This window comes from Tachypleus tridentatus, chromosome 2, assembly GCF_004210375.1.
Source record: "Tachypleus tridentatus isolate NWPU-2018 chromosome 2, ASM421037v1, whole genome shotgun sequence".
Classification (NCBI taxonomy): domain Eukaryota; kingdom Metazoa; phylum Arthropoda; class Merostomata; order Xiphosura; family Limulidae; genus Tachypleus; species Tachypleus tridentatus.
In genome coordinates this window covers 21,309,232-21,327,035 of record NC_134826.1, presented here as the reverse complement: position 1 = coordinate 21,327,035, position 17,804 = coordinate 21,309,232, and the positions used below count along the sequence as shown (strand labels likewise).

Here is a 17,804-nt window from a genome sequence, read left to right as displayed (position 1 = left end):
GAGGTAATTTTTTATTTTTAAGACAACAACTTTCACACTAATAACTGCAATGAAAACAAAAATAATTGGAACAACTGGGACATGATACTTATAAATAACATCTCAGGTTTATATTTTGTAAGTATGGTTAAATCTGACCATTGATTCAAGTTAATGACACAAAATAATATCATTAACTTTGAAGAGATACAAATTAAAACTACTAAAGAAATTAAACACACGTATTACATTTACTTTAACTGCATGAGCATACCTCAGGTTTCCGTTGGCAAAGCTTTGGAAACAATTTTGCCATTTCATTGAAAGTGTCAAAGTGAATATCAAATCCAAGTTCCTGAAGTGCTGTTTTGTAATCCGGAAATCCACAATCACGCTGACATTGAATTTCACGAGATAAAGCAAGCTTTTGATTATTTTCTAAATGTTATTGAAACAGAAACACAAAAAACAAAAAGAGATATTTACTGACACTATACAATGGGCCAAAATATCTGATTTTTATTTAAGCTTGCAGGTTTATAAGGATAATAATAATAAACATATTCAAACAAAAATAAAATCATTCCTCATCAACAAAATCACTTCATGCTTAGAGGAAGAGAGCATGATTTTAATTAATTATGGTCAAAAGATATTAGTTGTAGGAATGTTATATTATCTAACACTGCATTCTTCATAAAGCTCTTTATGGATTTTTATGAAGAAAAGGAGTGTATAATAACAGAATTCCAGCCACACCCTGTTTGCTTTATCAAGATGACTTGGATATAATAAATATAACAGTGTTAAGCACACATTTATATAAGCAGTTTGTTACAATAACAATTGTTACAACATGAACACTTTTTCCAAGCTCTCAAAGCATAATTATAGTGAATTATACATGTTGTAAGACATTATCAAATAATGAGCCTAATATTAATGTGTTATGACAAGTGAAATAATTAATTATAATCATGTTTTACCAGCTTGGAAAAGGAGTTCACACCCCAACAATTGTTTTCTTGTTGTTTTTTTTAATTTCATGCAAAGCTACTCGAGGGCTATCTGTGCTAGTCATCTCTAATTTAGCAGTGTAAAACTAGAGGAAAGGCAGCTAGCCAACACCACCCACTGCCAAATTTTGGGCTACTCTTTTACCAACAAATAGTGGGACTGACCATCACATTATTATGCCCCCACAGCTGAAAGGGTGGGCATGTTTGGTGCGACAGGGATGTGAACCCGCAACCCTCAGATTACAAGTCTCACACCTTAACCCACCTGGCCATGCCATGCCTCCAACAATTGTTGGAGTATGGTTTGGTTTAGTACCAGTGTTTATATTTGTAATGGTTAAGATATATCTTATTGGCTAGATGTTTTGAAAATGTAAGAAAAAATTAACTTTCTTTAAACCTTTTCCTTCGACATATATTCATATGACAGCAAACAAAATTTTTTGTAAACTTAATTGTGCATGAAACATGCCAATAAAAGAGGTAGGACTATGAACTCATGAATGATTTGAAATAATTATTTTTCAAGTGGAAAAACATTTTCTATATTGTTACTCAGAACAGTTATATTTTATTTAAAAAGCTTATTATGTCATGAAATATGTATCTTTCTTAGATTATGCATGAATCCTATTTCTATTCAGCATCTGTTTTCACACTCTTTTAATGTTTTGTGTATCAACTGGTTGTTCATAATCTGATTAACAACCAATTTCATCTAAAAAATGCATGTATATACCGACTTTTCTTTCAACAAGTCATACAGCTTTTGAATAGATTATTTCTTTCTATTTGACTATTAAGAGTATTTCCATTAAACACCAGTAGGTGGCACTTAGGAAGTTATTAAATATCAATTGCTTAAATATTGTACTTTCTGAAAGGAAACTACCATTGAATATATGTAAATAATGATAACAATGTTCATGAAATTATGTGTCATTTACACAAATCTCCTAAACAAATAAAGCAGAAGCAGTCTAGTACAAGTTTCAGTCTTGGAAAATAATTATTTTCAAAGAGTAAGTGGAACCATTTGAAATACTTAAGAATTTAAAAGTTAACATGCATACATGATTTCAACACTTGATATATTGGGCATTTGTTTCTTATAATTGTCAATACTTATTAATACTAGTATAAGAGACTTATGAGAACACAAGTGCTCTAACTCATTGTGATAGCAAAATTTAATTAATGTTTATAAAAAGTTCAAACTTGCTGATTTTCGTACTGTTTTTAATTTTACTTGAATTCGAAGGTTTATGCTAGTTGGTCTATAATAATACTGTTCAACATACAAGTGACATCTGACAAGTTCACCAAAAGTTTCTACACCCAGTGACATTTCTAGTTTGTTTTTTTATTGGTGGGTAAATTAATACTATCATGTTAGTGGAAGTAACAATGTAGAACATTTAAAAAGACTTAAGAGATTAGGCCTAAGGTACAAGTGCTGATGGTGGGTCTGTCCTCATCACTCCCTACCTACACCACTGATATTACACAAATATCCTTGTCTAGCACATGCAGTCCTTTTCTATTAATGTGTGTAGTTACAATGATCCACATTTACAAGCTCCATTGGCTAATACTAAACACGTTAACCAGTATAATAACCATTAATAACTATGAAAAATATATACAGTTGATGGTATATAAAAGACCACAAACCTTCAACTTCCTCATATATGATCTGTGTGCCATTCTCTAGTGGCTGTAACGACATTCCTATCAAAAGTTCCTCTAAATCTGAGCTTCTCACGTTCTGTTTTATCAAACATAAATACACAAATAATTGAAAAAATGACACCATAAAGTAAGTTATATACACACACACACACCAACACAATAGTTCACTTTTATTAATCTCAGTGTTAATTTACAAATAATTATTGAGTACTGTCTCAGATTTATTAAGAACAGTAACAAAATCTAGAAATTACAAAAACATTCTTGAATTTAACCGACACTCTTCCTTAAAATTTTTCTTCTTTTCATCCAATCTGTTAAATTTAAAAGAATATGTGCCTTAAAAAATGAACTTTAAATACAAAGACAGTGTAAAATATTACAAAAAAGTAATTTGAATAACATAATGGATATATGATTTTTTCTTTTCTTTTATGCAGCATATATGGTAGAAATTTATATAAGGAAAAGTCCAGCTTTGTCTTGTGAATGAGATGACATTATTTTCTTTGCTATTACCTTCAACATGAAAACTAAAACACTTTTCTTCTCAATAAAGGAGAAACCAATAAACAAAGGACAAGAGAGGAGCAGCAGGTTACAATATTCAATCCTACAAAACAATACTTCTAAACAGTGAACAAAATTCTTCAAAACAGATTTATAGGTATACGTGTCAAACTTACGTGTGAATTTCTGGAGCTAGGACACGTCTCAACAGCACCTGTAATACTACAGTCAGTAGACCTGGACCCACAAAAACAGCAATATGGAGATTACACGAAAACCTTATGGCAGTACATTATAACAAACATAACATAACAAAAGTTCTGAATGTAGTATGCATTATACAAAAGTAAGTACATTACCCAAAAGTCTGATGATAATACCTTAAATAAAACTCTAATGATAATGTCATAGTATGTTATACAGAAATAAGATGAGAGTATGCATTACATCTGATGCAACATGTTAACTGAGCTTACATTTAATAATATATATTTGGGATGTAAAGTTCAAATATACAGGAATGAATGGATATTAAAGGATAAAGTAAAACTTCCTATCAGAACATTTAAGAAACATGTTCAAGAAACGTATTATTCACACTCAAACACTAGTTTAAAAAATAACAACAGAACCATATTTTATTAATTTATCTAGATGTTGAAAATTTTATATAAAAGCCATATTTCATGAAGAATGTGAACATGGTGCAGACAAATAACTGGCATGACAGATTCTAAAATTTAAGTTCTATGATTCATATCCCATTACTGTTGAAGAAATGAATGATGTTGTACACAGTAGAGTTGTGGATGAATTATAAGAGAGATTGTTACATCTCACTATTTGACAAGAGTTGTTTAAGGGTTAGTGATGCTGACTAGTTGTATCCCTTTGAGTCTAGTACTTCAAAACTAGGAATGGTTAGCATAAGTAGTTTTCATGTAACTTTGTTCAAAATCCACCAAACAAAAGGAAAAAACGTGAGGAACACAATTACAGATTTATCTTTACAACAAGTGCTCTGCTGGTACAGCAGTAAGTCTATGGATTTACAACACTAAAATTAGGGGATTCAATTCCCTTTGGTGGACTCTGCAAATAACTCAATGTGGCTTTGCTATAAGAAAACACACACACATACTCTATCTTTACAATAAAACATACAAGCTTATGAAATTTTTTTTAACTTAAAATTAAAAATCACAAAAATACTAATTGCTTAATGTGACAAAAATAATAAACACATGTTTATCAAATATTTCAAAATGATTTCATTCTATATTCAGTGAAAACTGAAAAAGTTTACAGTGTAATATAATGATAATAACAAAGAAAAACAACAACATTACACTATTGTAAAAATATTACGTGTGTTTATCCTAAAAAGTCCATTGATTATATTTTAAAAAAATATTTCTGTAGTTCTACTGTTTACCATTAAGTTACGGTTTCCACTCTATGAACTTACAGACATTAAAAAGCTGTATATTTACTATGTAAATCCAAAGTTTCCAATAAAGTTTCAAAAACTTATTTATTAACTAAACCTGGAAGAAAAATAATTTTTCATATTAAATTCTGGACAGTGATATGTAAAAAGCATCAAATGTAAATAATGCTTATAAAAGGGTTAACAATGCAGACTAATAGGGTGAAGAGCGAAAATAAAATACAAGTTATAGAGCAGAAATGTATTAGTTTGAAATAGATTGATTAAAAAGAAATTTTAATTCATAAAAAAACAAACTCTAATTCCACAATCTCAAACATGTTTCCTTATATCAAAGACTGAAGCTTAAAATGTTTAAATAGACAAAACAAGGAAGTATTTTAGGCCTACAAATGTAACAGAGTATACGTTTTGCAGGAAATGTTTGTTATCACACTTTTCTTATTCAGCATGCTACAAATTTCAATAGCACAGTGTGCAAAAAACATACAACATTTCACAAAAAACAACAACAAGGGCACTCAGACAGATTGGTTATAAAATGAAAGAAAACAATTTTTCTAAATTTCAGAAATCCATAAATAAAACATAGTACATTGCATTAAAACCAATAATTAAGATACAATCTGTCTTAACAAACCATTAATTAAAATATGACCTGTCTTAGCATATCCTTTATTAAAATATGACCTGTATTCTAAAGACAGCTGTTGTGGGTGTTAAAACTTTAATTCAAATAAAGTACAGAGCCACTGATTTTCAAGATTGCATGTGTTTATAGTGAATAATATGAAACTTTACCCTTGAAAACTCTAAAAATCCTTCTCGGGTCCTGAATCATCAACAATCTGGATAATGTTTTGTAGCGTGATGAGAATTTTCAACCTTAACATAACCATGGAATTTGGTACAAATCTCGCATTTTACAGTTATTAACTGAAAATGTAAAAATTCCCAATCTCTTCATTATAAAAAATGCTTTAACATTACCTGTTATCCAGATTCAGACCAAATTCTGAGGAGATCTATCTCATACTGACTGCTCATCTTGTGTAAAATTTCTTGCACATTGAGATACGTGTACAGAAACTCATGCATGATTGCAATATCCTTGCAGGGTGAAGGTAACTAGCTGTTGTAATATAGTGAAGTAGCTGCTTGAAAATAATTTAGGCTTTTGTGGAATGTTATGTTTATTGATATTATTTTGGAATATTTATCACACATTCAGTCTGATAATCTGTCACCTCAAATGACCTTGAGAACCCTTTGCTTCTCTTTATACCATCTTTTCTTATTTGTAAAAAAACTTTCACAATTAATATCACTTGCTATAAGACTTGAAATGATTTTGATTGAGTTAATCATTTAACTAAATAAAAACTTTAGTAAATATTAAGTAAAAGTGGAACTAAAATATTGTACAATTTTTACTTAATTTAAGTAAAATAAAGTTTTAATTTTACTCTTTCATTTTAAAAACTAACTTAATACTATATTGTTTTAGTGAAATTACTCATATTTCTTGACAGTTCACAAGGTACATTTAATTCTACTTAAACAACACATTTTTATTATTTTTTTTGTAATAAAAATATTTGAAGTTTGAGTTTGCTACAGAAAAATTTATAAATGCAACTTAAAAATATAAGTTACAGAGCAGAATTAGTTATTTACACAAATTATTTTTATGACATGAGAAATATTAAATAACAGGACATACTAGTCACTGGACAAAATATTTTACGTTTTTAATTCAAATTAATAATAATTTTTTAGTAATAAACTGAATATTTCTACTTCTCACGACTTGGAGCATGTCCAGCTAAGCCTTCATAGCTTTTTTGTAATGGAAATAAAAGGGTATATAGGATATACATTAAAAAAAACACTTACATTTTGTAAATCTGAAGAACTTTAAATGTATGCTTTAAACTTGCTGCTGCTGGTTCAAACACATCATAGATGGATGGATCTAATCCTGCCTTATAACCTGTAAACAGTAGCATTTTCCTTGCTGTTATAGAGTTTTGCATGTAAATGAACATTAAATTCTTATTTTGTATTTAATTATATTTTTATTATTTGATAATGATTTTCAATACAGTAACACTCACTTTTATTTGCCAGCCTTATAGCAGAATTATTTTGGGATTACCAGATAGCTTACAAACTTTTTTTAAATACAAATGTAATAATCTAGTAGAGATATATAACAAACTAAAATATAAAAACTCACTTACTGTTAGTTTAACAATCCAAAACAAGTAATTGCACTATTATTAACACTTCCCTATCTACATCTAGCTGTGCATATTTCAAGAATGAGTAATACTGTATACAAACATTATGTGATCTGATTAGCCATATGCTTTAGGACTCAACTTGATATCTAGGCCTAAATCAATTTTTAAATTGTCTTTCAGCTACTTAGTTTAAGCTTTTCATCTGAACAGTGTTTTCTAAACTATCTCTTTATTTTTCAGTCATTATAACTCACACACTTAAACAACCTAATATATTATCTTTCTATACTTTTGTAACTTTCTTACTTAGGTTAATACATTTGCTAGATGGGCAAAACAGTACAACTATGACACCTAAAAGCAAAACTTGTAACAAGAGCAGTTAATAAATACTTACATCAGTTAAGAATAATGTACCATTTAAAACTATTAACAATTATACAAATTTAATATTGTATGTTTCAGTACAATGCAGGAGATATATCCTACATTTTATTGTAAGAAATTAGATAAAATTCATTAGTTTCATTACATATTGCATAATTAACTATACCTTTGTTTAAGTGTAAATTATTAACACCACAACTAAGCTTATAATTATTTATTAAAAACAACAACAGAGACAACAGAAGAACACAACTTATAGTTTGTCAAAAACAATTATGTATCATACCAGAATATTTGGGTAATTCTTCATCCAACCATACTGGTAACCAAATATCTATTACGACATGCTAAAAATAGAAATAATAAGTGAAGAATGAATAACCCTTTTATCACAGGGTGAGTTTTTCTGAGACAACTTATTTTATTTCAAGAAAAACTACTCACCTGTCAAGAATCCAAATCTTATGAGGGAATAAGAAATGTTTGTTCAGTATGGCTCTTAAATAACTTTAATTGTAATTAAAAAATATTTTACATTAAAAAACGAGAAAATCTTATTGAAGATATATAATTAACAATGGGTGATTACTCAGTTTGACTATAGGTACACGTTTTAAGTAGTTTTCCTAGGAACTAGTTAAACAATGAATTTCCACAAAGTTTTGATCACTTTCAGTTTCAATAATAATGATTTCAAAGGGAGAATTAAAATAACTTAATTTTAAAAATTAAAAAAAATTACTTTAAATTACTTTAAATTTTTAAAAAAAATTTAAAAATTACTTGATCCAATTATATAACTGTTGTTTCTGAAGACTTTTCAACCTCCTCAATTTCCAAAAATAGATTATCTTCTTTCACAACAACATCCAAGTGGAATAGAATTCTAAAGTAGAAAACTATATATATATATGACCTGGCATGGACAGGTGGGTTAAGGTGTTCGACTCGTAATCTGATGTTCATGGGTTTGAATCCCAGTCATACCAAACATGCTCTCCCTTTCAGCCATGGGGGCATTATATAGTGACAGTCAATCCCACTATTTGTTGGTAAAGGAGTAGCCCAAGAGTTGGTGGTGGTGGTGACTAACTGCCTACCCTCTAGTCTTACACTGCTAAGTTAGGGATGGCTAGCACAGGTAGCCCTCATGTAGCTTTGTGCAAAATTCAAAAACAAACAAACAGAAAATATCTATTTCTACAGAAGTTGTTGCCCTTAGTGGCACAGTGATCGTCTACAGACTCACACTGCTAGAATCCAGGTTTTCATACCTGTGGTGAGCAGAGTACAGACAGCCCATTGTGTAATATAGTGTTTAACTATGAACAAGCAAACAAACACAGGTTGTCTATATTTCTAAGTTTAAAATTTGTCAATATGATTTTAATTGAGCTGACTTAGAGAGATATTTACAGTTCAAAAAATAAAATGTGATTTTGAATAAAAATTACATTTCAATGAAGTAGCTTTTCTTGTGCAAACATATTTTATTACAACACACACACACATGCAATTATAAGGAATATTTACAAGAAATTTCCATACTGACAATTTCAAATTCATCTTCGTATAGCTAAGGCTATTACATATAGTACCTGATAAATTCCAATAACCCATTTTCGGGCTTCATTAAATAACTGTTCATCTGTCCAGTTCTGATGCACCTTCTCAAATATTTTAGCCAAACTGTTGTGCAATTGAAGCCACAACAATCCAAGTTTTGAAACAATTGGGTCTTCAGTGGTTCCTAAGTCTATAAACGAGAAGAATTTTTAAAATAGGTTTAGGGATTGTCTTAATTATTAACCTACAGTTCAAAAAATAAAAAGATAGTTTTGAATTTTAAGATTTAGTTAATTCGGTTACTATTAAAATTAAATAATGAATATTGCATATGTTTGGAACACTTGAAGTATAAATACAAGTAACACCATTTACACATATTAAGTATAAATGGCTGTTTATAACTCATTCATAATCTGTTGTTTATATTACAGTGATGTTGGAAAATTTTTATTTACAGAAAATATACAGAACATTAATCAAAAATAAACACACACAAACTAAAATTAAGTTAAAGCACCAAAGACCAAAACCGAATAAAAAAATCTTTACATATAAGCAAAACCAAGTTGTGTAAAGTTAAGTTAAAGTTTCCATATTAAAATAAATCTTATAAAAAGTAACAAACAGCCAAAAATAAAACAGAATATTTTAATAAATGGAAATCTAAAGCAAGAAATAAATCAAGAGTATATTATTACGCTAATACAATATGAATGCAACAGAACAAACAGATACCTTTTGTTGTAAATCCATTCATATAAAGAAAACTAAAAAGTTTAATAAAAGAAGAGAATACAACTAGCTGCATAATGAGGTCATGAACTCTCAGCCATTTCTTGGAGATTCTTAAATCTGAAAATTAGTTGCTACTTAAATGTGTTTCGACACTTTTTAATATTATCTCTTTCACCAAGAGTTGGAAAGAATTATGTACTACAAAACTGGAATATAGTGTTGCAAATATCGAAGCTTTCCAAGTATTACAGCAAGTAGTTAATAGGAAAAGTACATAAATCTGATAATTAGTTATTACATAACAAATTTATCTGGTGACCTGTAAAGGAAGATGGCTTTGCTAAAATTAATAGCAGAAAGAAGCCATTTTCAACCAAAGCTATCAAATAACACTAATCCTAGATGGCAAAACATTGTATATAATCTATGAAAATCTATTTAAAAGCAAAACCAAATAAGTTCAGAATATTTCACATTGTATCTCTATGTGAGCTCATGATTGTATATACACCCTTATAATATCTTACCATGGTAGATAATTAAAGTTACTGTCTGTAGGTTAGCTAATCATGAATTAATGATTTTTGTCATTCTCTTTCTTTGGGTTAATTGTACAGAACACTCTTTAATTTCAATGAATAACCTTCACATCAAACTACTGTTGCACAGCAACATATTGTTTTGTACTTTGTAAACTGCTTGTGATAAGAAGTAGCTCATGAAATATTCTAGTTTCTTTTTTAGTAATTTTTAGATAAAAGTGATGGTACAGTGTTCACTTTATGCTAGTTTTTGATAAAGTGTTTGCATAACTCAAAAACATATACATTCAAATTTTTTTATTTGGTATGAAAAAGCTGTTTTTCGTTTATTTTTTGAATTTTGTGCAAAGCTAAAAGAGGGCTATCTGCGCTAGCCATCCCTAATATAGCAGTGTAAGGCAGCTAGTCATCACCACCCACCGCCAACTCTTGAGCTACTCTTTTACTAACAAATAGTGGGATTGACCATCACTTTATAATGCCCCCATGGCTGAAAGACAGAGCATGTTTGGTGCAACTGGGATTCAAATCTGTGACCCTCAGATTACGAGTCAATGAAAAAGCTGAAAATAAAACTTAAAGTGAAATAGATAGTGAAAGCTATAAATTGAATATTATAAAAATGGATTAAAAACTTTACAGGTTATGGAGGAAATGAATGTTTGGCAATTTGTATTACTAAACAATAACAAATAACATAGTTGCCAAATAAATTTGTAACATACACTTTTCATAAATAATGGAGTTTACTTTTTTATTCAGTCTACAAGTATTCACAAAGTAACTGTGAAATTCTGATAAATAATAAGAAAAATCTTGTATTTGTAGTGTTTACACAAACTTCTAGCTGCAATGAATCATTTAAAATCTATGGCAAACAAGATAGTAATGGGGCTTAGAAAGAAAGTAGGGCTACAAGCTACTGTAAAGAATAGGAAAGATATAGTGTAAATGACTCTCTAGTTAGGTATGCAGATAGAGTAGTGTGTAGAATAAATAGAAGTAAAAGAATACACTTATGATATCCAGGAGCAGGGGGTTCAGAATATAACTGATAGAACCAGAGAGACAGTTAAGGGTGCTCTTTGACTGATTGTTTAAGAAGAATATTCATAATGAAACTTTGTAGAATGGATGACATTAACATTTTTGTGTTGGTGAACTGCAGACTTACAGGTGATTTAGATCACTTGATGCATTTGGCCAATATATGGCAGATGATATTTAAATATCCAAAATGTAAGGTGATGCATGAAGGTTTTCAAATTCAAACTACTGTTAAAATTGTAATAGGAATATGTTAATTATTGTAAGTGAAGGAAAAGATCTTGATGCTGTCATTGAAAAATCACTTAAGTAATGTAAACTGTGTATTGTAGCTAGTAACAAGGCTAATAGCATTTTTGGTAACATCTATAGAAATATTGAATACAAGACAAGTGATATTATTGTTGTACTGTATAGATCACTTGTAAGGCTTCATTTAGAGTACTGTGTAAAGGTTAGGGGTACCTACCTCGAAAAAAAACACAGAATTATTAGATGAGATTCAGAAAAGAGACACTAGGATGATTCTTTGGATGGTGAGATTGTCCTGTGAGGAGAGATTGAAATATCTAAATTTGTATTCTCTGAAGGGGAGTGGGGGTCAGTGGGGATTTGATTGAGGTGTTTAAGATTATTAAGGGTATTAATAATATAAATTGAAATGTTTTTTTATGTTTGCCAGTGAAAACAGTAGGATAAGCAGACATAAATTTAAATTTTGACAATGTAGAAGTAGTCTGCAGTTTAGACTATTATTTTTCAAACAAGGAAGTTGGCTTTTGAAATGAGCTGCCTTAAGTGTGATGGAGGCAGAAAATTTAGCTCAATTAATAAAAAATGGATGAAAACATGAATAATAAGGAGCAGTTATAATTGGGAATTGGAAAGGACATCACTGATGAGCAAACAAGCCTCGTTTTATCCTTCTACGGTGGAATCAGCTGATAGCCCAATGTGGCTTTGCTATAAGAAAACACACGCACACACTTTTTTTAAAATTTTATAAATTTATCCAAAAGTATGGTAACCATGTAACAGACTAAAAAAACAAAACATGGTCGAACTGTACTAACAGAAAATCAAAATAAACTTTTGAGACAAGGGGAATACAAGTTTATCACTTACAAAAAACAGTAACTAAATCCTGCCAATCCACAACTCAATACAAACGTTAATAAATGATATAACATAAACATCAATGTTATTAATTTTAATAAAGAAAGAAAACAGGAAAAAGAAACAGAAAGAAACATAAAAAAATTATGAAAACTACAATATTTCAAAATTAAACCTTTTCTCAGGATCAATAAAAGTATCGAGCAACAATCAGCCATATTTTTAGCTATGGCATATCGGCTCATGGGATGACTCTTGGTTTTCAATTTAAAATTTAATTACACTTTTGAACTCAGAAGATCAAACCTTTTTGATTGACGTATTTTACCACGTCTAAAGTCTCATAAATTAACTTAATCCCGCCCAAACGAATTTCAATTTGAGGGTTGACTGTGATAGATCCTGATGAGTAATAACACTGAATCGGGTTTATGCATACCCCACGCTTGGTAATGTTGTCGAATAAAAATATAACTGATAAAAAAAAAAGGAAAAGGTCTCACAGATTAACTTACTCTAGCTCTAACTAAAAGAATGCTGTGGTTATTGAGGATTCCCTCTTGTTTTTCACTACATATCGTGAACCAAGTACTCTAAATCAAGGAAGGGTTTTTGTTTAGTGGTTAGGTCACTAAGTTAATCTCTTATGACAAGTAATTTGAGTAATCTTACACAAAATCTGGTATCTGTAAGTAACCGCTAGGGGAAGCCTGAATACAAATATACTCAAGTTTAATTATAACACTGAAAGTCATGTATGAATGATTTATGTACAGTTGTATTATCCCTGTATTTGTGCTTGCAATTTTTTTGACACTGCCATTCCTACATCTTTTTTCTATTTGCAAAATGTTTAATTACATATTTTGTGACGATTTATCCCCTGCCTGAAAGTCAGTGCATCTATGAATGTGTGTAATAAAATTGGATATTATGTGTATTGATTTTCCTTTTTATTTCTTTACTTCATACATGATATAGGATCCCTAAAAACACCGATTGTATAGTGTACAAAGCATTGGCTGGTAATCCTGTTTCACCCTGTTCTTAAGTTTTTTTTTAAAGGCACATCATAATTCTGTAAGAAAGCTAACTTCAAAGGGTACTAACGTTTTCATACTAGAATTGTGATAAAAAATACTACCACTAGGTGATGACATAATGCATTACTCAGAAGCATACTGAGTTGATTTAGGCTTAATTAAACTGATATTAGTGATGAAGTAGTTGCAGAGTTCTCTCCACCGAAGTATGACAAGAAGAAAGATGAACAATTTTGCGATTGGTCATTTTCTGGTTTAGTATCTTAGCAATGGTTTCTTACTTTGTTTTGGGGCTTGTTGGGTAGAGAAACAAATGAATTTATTATACCTATTGATTACCTTGGTTATCCCAAGTCTACTGACTATGATAACTAAAAACTATAATTAAACTAAACAAAAGAAGAGACAATAAACAAAAGTACAAGAAAATAAGAGTAGAATCCGCCATCTCACAATCATACGCGAACACATGAGGCATTAATTATAAACACCTAAATATATGGAAATCTGTAAAGCATTCATAGTTACCATAGTCTTCAACAAATATAACTATGTATCTATGTACAAACAGTTAGTACACAAACACGATAAAACATCGAAGAACCACAATACTATAATAAAGTACCATTATTAAGTTATTAGATGAAAATAAATTTAACTTTAGTTTAATAAGAACAAAATAGTTTTATATGGTTTTACTTTTATTGTACTCCTTTACTATTTAATAAAATAGGCGAAATAAAAAAAATATTCAGTGACTAAAAGTGTAATTTAATGTAATGATAACATTAGGTGATAATATTGTGCAGGACACTATAACTTTCAGCAAACTTTTTTTATCCTGCACGTAATTTGGAATATTTAATAATTACCATCGGCTAGTTGATATTTCTTTCTGGCTGACAGCCTTCCTCCTTCAAATGATCGTAGCATACAGGACTGACTTCTAGAATGCCCATATAATACTCCTCCGTCCAACCACGGTGTGACTTGATTTAGCTATCGATAGAATATTTACTAAAACCAAAACTGTCGCCAGTTTACTGTACACAGATGGATCATGTTCAGATAATGCAAACACCATTATAAGGCATGTAATGTATCTCTTGACAAACGTTTTCATAATAACAGAGGTAAATTTAACTTTATCATTAATAATATAACAATAACAAATTTTCTATAAAAAATTAATGTTTACACAATATTATTTTAAACTTAAAGACTGTTTGAAATTAAGTATAAAGCTACGTGATTGGCTATCTGTGCTCCGTCCACCACGGGTATCGAAACCTCGTTTCTAGCGGAATGAGTCCGCCAACATGGTCAGGTGGGTTAAGGCTATAGATTTGTCATCTGGGGGCCGTGGGTTCGAATCCTCGTCGTACCAAACATGTTCGCCCTTTCAGCCGTGAGGCGTTATAATGTGACGGTCAATCCCACTATTCGTTGGTAAAATAGTAGCCCAAGTGTTTGCGGTTGGTGGTGATAACTAGCTGCCTTCCCTCTAGTCTTACACTGCTAAATTAGGGACAGCTAGCGCAAATAGTTTTTGTGTAGCTTTGCGCGAAATTCAAAAACAAACCGCCAACATACCGCTGGAGGCTAAATTATTGTCTTACAATGCTTGAAAAATACCCTTTATGACAATGGTCCCCTGCCTTTTTATGCCATCTGCATGTTCAACTTAAAGATCTTACACATAATGTTGTGCAAATACCATAGAACTATATTGCTCTTTTCTCGTGTTTAGGTCATTATATATACATGTGTAAACCTTTTCCTTGAGACTATTCTAAAATTCAAAAGTACTTAGCCTAACAATATAGAGAAGTTTAAAATAAATCAAAAATATTATTCATACTTGTACCATATTTGTTCTCATGGAATGGGATGAATACCTGTTCTATTTTTCCATCTACGTGAGATATGAGACACTTTGATTGATATGACATGTAGAGGGGGGAGAACTTGTGCTTGCATTGTCTGTGTTGTTTTTCTAGATAGATGTTCTCCTTCATTGAATATAGCACACTGTTGTCATGGTCATATGGACAACTTTTTTTGCTTCTGGCACATGCGTTCGTGGATTCTCGCCTGTTATGTGACACCGCACTTTACTTACACTGGGGGGAGCGGGTTATGACTTGTTGCTATTCTCTTTTTAGATGGTCCTGGGACTTCAAGTTCATCCATATTCCTTTGTTTTCCAGAGTCATTATGTACAAGAGAAATTCTGAAATTCTCGGTCTGACCACATTTTTTATGACTGAATATTTCGGGTTTATTACATCACCTGCGATCGCCAAGCAATTCCTAATATAATTCCTAATAATTCAATTCCTAATATATTTCTGATACATGTTTGACCTTGATTTCTTATCAGCTGTTATTTCACGATATTTCGCTGATTTTTGTATTCAAAATAGTTTTAGTGTAGCATACTCAACCTGTATATCGTAAATTTTCAGATTTCTAAAAGATGAATGCATTAGCCTGAGTCAAAAATTCAAATTTCAGCTAACTTGGAGCTACACGTATTTTAAGAAAAAAAATACATTCAGAATCATAATTTTACTTGCTATGTTTCTTGACCTTGTATGTAGTATTATTTTACTTTAGTTTATTAGGCATCAGACTTATTTTGGAAAAGAAACTTATTTCTTGTTTATCGTTGTTGCTAGGCAATTAATCGAATTGTTCAGTTAGATCCTGTTGTTTATTAAATGTCTCGCACACGCAGAAGGCTTAGGTAATTAAACCTAAAGCTTATGCATTAATTTTTAAAAATCTAAAAAATATCGTGGTGATAATCCAAATAAATTACTTAACACAAAAAATACAAATAAGATCATCAAATCACTATCAGATAGATAACGCCCTTAAAGAGGGGCGTGCCCCTATCTGGCTCAGCCAGTTAGTTTGAACTCATGGCGCTTAAAGTGAGGCTTAATTAGTCATGGTGGAAAGAATCTATTCTGTAACCTTGCCCTTGAAAACAAACAAATAAAAAACGTAAAATAATTGCTGCTTATGGAGCAAAAAAGGGCCTTAAACTATGAAAACAGAATATTCTGTTATGTAACAGCTGTATAACACACTTCCAGTGTTTTATTAGATATATATATTTTTATTTATTAAACTAGATATACGTGGTACGTGTTTTCAACATCCAGACGATTCTTGCGTAAATTCTTTACAAATTTTTTTCCGTTCCTGCAGAACCCGGCATAGCCAAGTGTGTTAAGGTGTTCGACTCGTAATTCGAGGGTCACGGTTTCGAATCCCAGTCGCGCCAAACATGCTCGCCCTTTCAGCCGTGAGGGCATTATAATGTGACGGTCAATCCGTTGGTAAAAGAGTAGCCCAAGACTTGACAGTGGGTGGTGATGACCAGCTGCCTTCCCTCTAGTCTTACACTGCTAAATTAGGGGCGGCTAGGACAGATAGCTCTTGTGTAGCTTTGCGCGAAATCTAAAAAAAAACAAAAACCGTTCTCCCAAATTTAATTTTAAAGCGAACACTTTTATGACGTCATCTTCACAAAGGTTTTAAAATCAACTTTTATGAATTTTTTTGGCAAACTTTTCACATCTGTAACCTTATTTTAATCAATTATTCGTTTTTGCGGCTTCATCAGGGTTAGAACGTTCAACTGTTGTTAAAGTCAGAAAACGTTGTAATGAAATATTCAAATCAATATCAAATTCCGATAAGAGCAAAATTAATATTTGGAAGTCGTTCTGTTAAAGACTACAGCTAATTTAATACACCTCGTTCTTTCTTACGAAGATCAGAATGCATTCAGTGATGTCTAGCTCCTCTACGTAACATTTTTCTCAACCCAAACGAGTCGTTTTTACATATATATCAGAATGCATTGTTTCATGAGTTTGTTAGGCTAGGCTAGGTTACTTACCTTCTTCATTAACGATGTTAATGGTACTGTTTAAGTTAACTTGTGTCATTTCTTGCGATAGTGTTTTTTTTTTTTGATAAAGTCGACTCATTTGTTTTGTTTTTAATTTCGCGCAAAGCTACACGAGGGCTATCTGCGCTGGCCGTCCCTAATTTAGCAGTGTAAGACTAGATGGAAGGCAGTTAGTCATCACCACCCACTGCCGACTCTTGGGCTACTTTTTTACTAACAAATAGTGGGATTGACCGTCACATTATAACGCCACCACAGCTGAAAGGGCGAGCATGTTTGGTGTGACAGAGATTCGAACCCGTGACCCTCGGATTACGAGTCGAGTTCCTTAACTACCTGGTCATGCCGGACCATGTCGACTCATTAGTTTTAATGTGCAATTTCTGATTTCTCAAACGTTAGCAGTTGGTTAAAATAATAAAATAAATTTTATTACTATTTGGATGGTGTATGGAGGTCGTTTTTCCCAACCTTTAGATCAAAACGTGTAAATCCTTCCAGTTTGCAAAACAAAATTCTGAAAGACCATTTCTTGTGCACT

At 31.1% G+C, this 17,804-nt stretch overlaps 1 protein-coding gene across 10 annotated transcripts in view; it reads right to left on the bottom strand.

The window, feature by feature from the left end:
- The window catches only part of LOC143239194 (dual oxidase 1-like), a 63,634-nt gene that overhangs the window by 33,242 nt on the left and 12,588 nt on the right, over positions 1-17,804 (bottom strand). For 7 of the 10 annotated variants that reach the window (XR_013021053.1, XM_076480127.1, XM_076480113.1 and 4 more), the window contains 7 exons: positions 14,208-14,334; positions 8,882-9,039; positions 7,570-7,630; positions 6,547-6,643; positions 3,377-3,437; positions 2,673-2,766; positions 254-417 (listed from right to left, as the gene is read on the bottom strand). Coding sequence is in view for 9 of the 10 variants with exons in the window: in XM_076480127.1 (XP_076336242.1) it covers positions 254-417; positions 2,673-2,766; positions 3,377-3,437; positions 6,547-6,643; positions 7,570-7,630; positions 8,882-9,039; positions 14,208-14,334 (762 nt within the window). In the remaining variant the exon portion in view is untranslated. The remainder of the gene's footprint in view (positions 1-253; positions 418-2,672; positions 2,767-3,376; positions 3,438-6,546; positions 6,644-7,569; positions 7,631-8,881; positions 9,040-14,207; positions 14,335-17,804) is intronic. The other 3 variants (XM_076480108.1, XM_076480137.1, XM_076480101.1) reach the window with 3 other exon arrangements.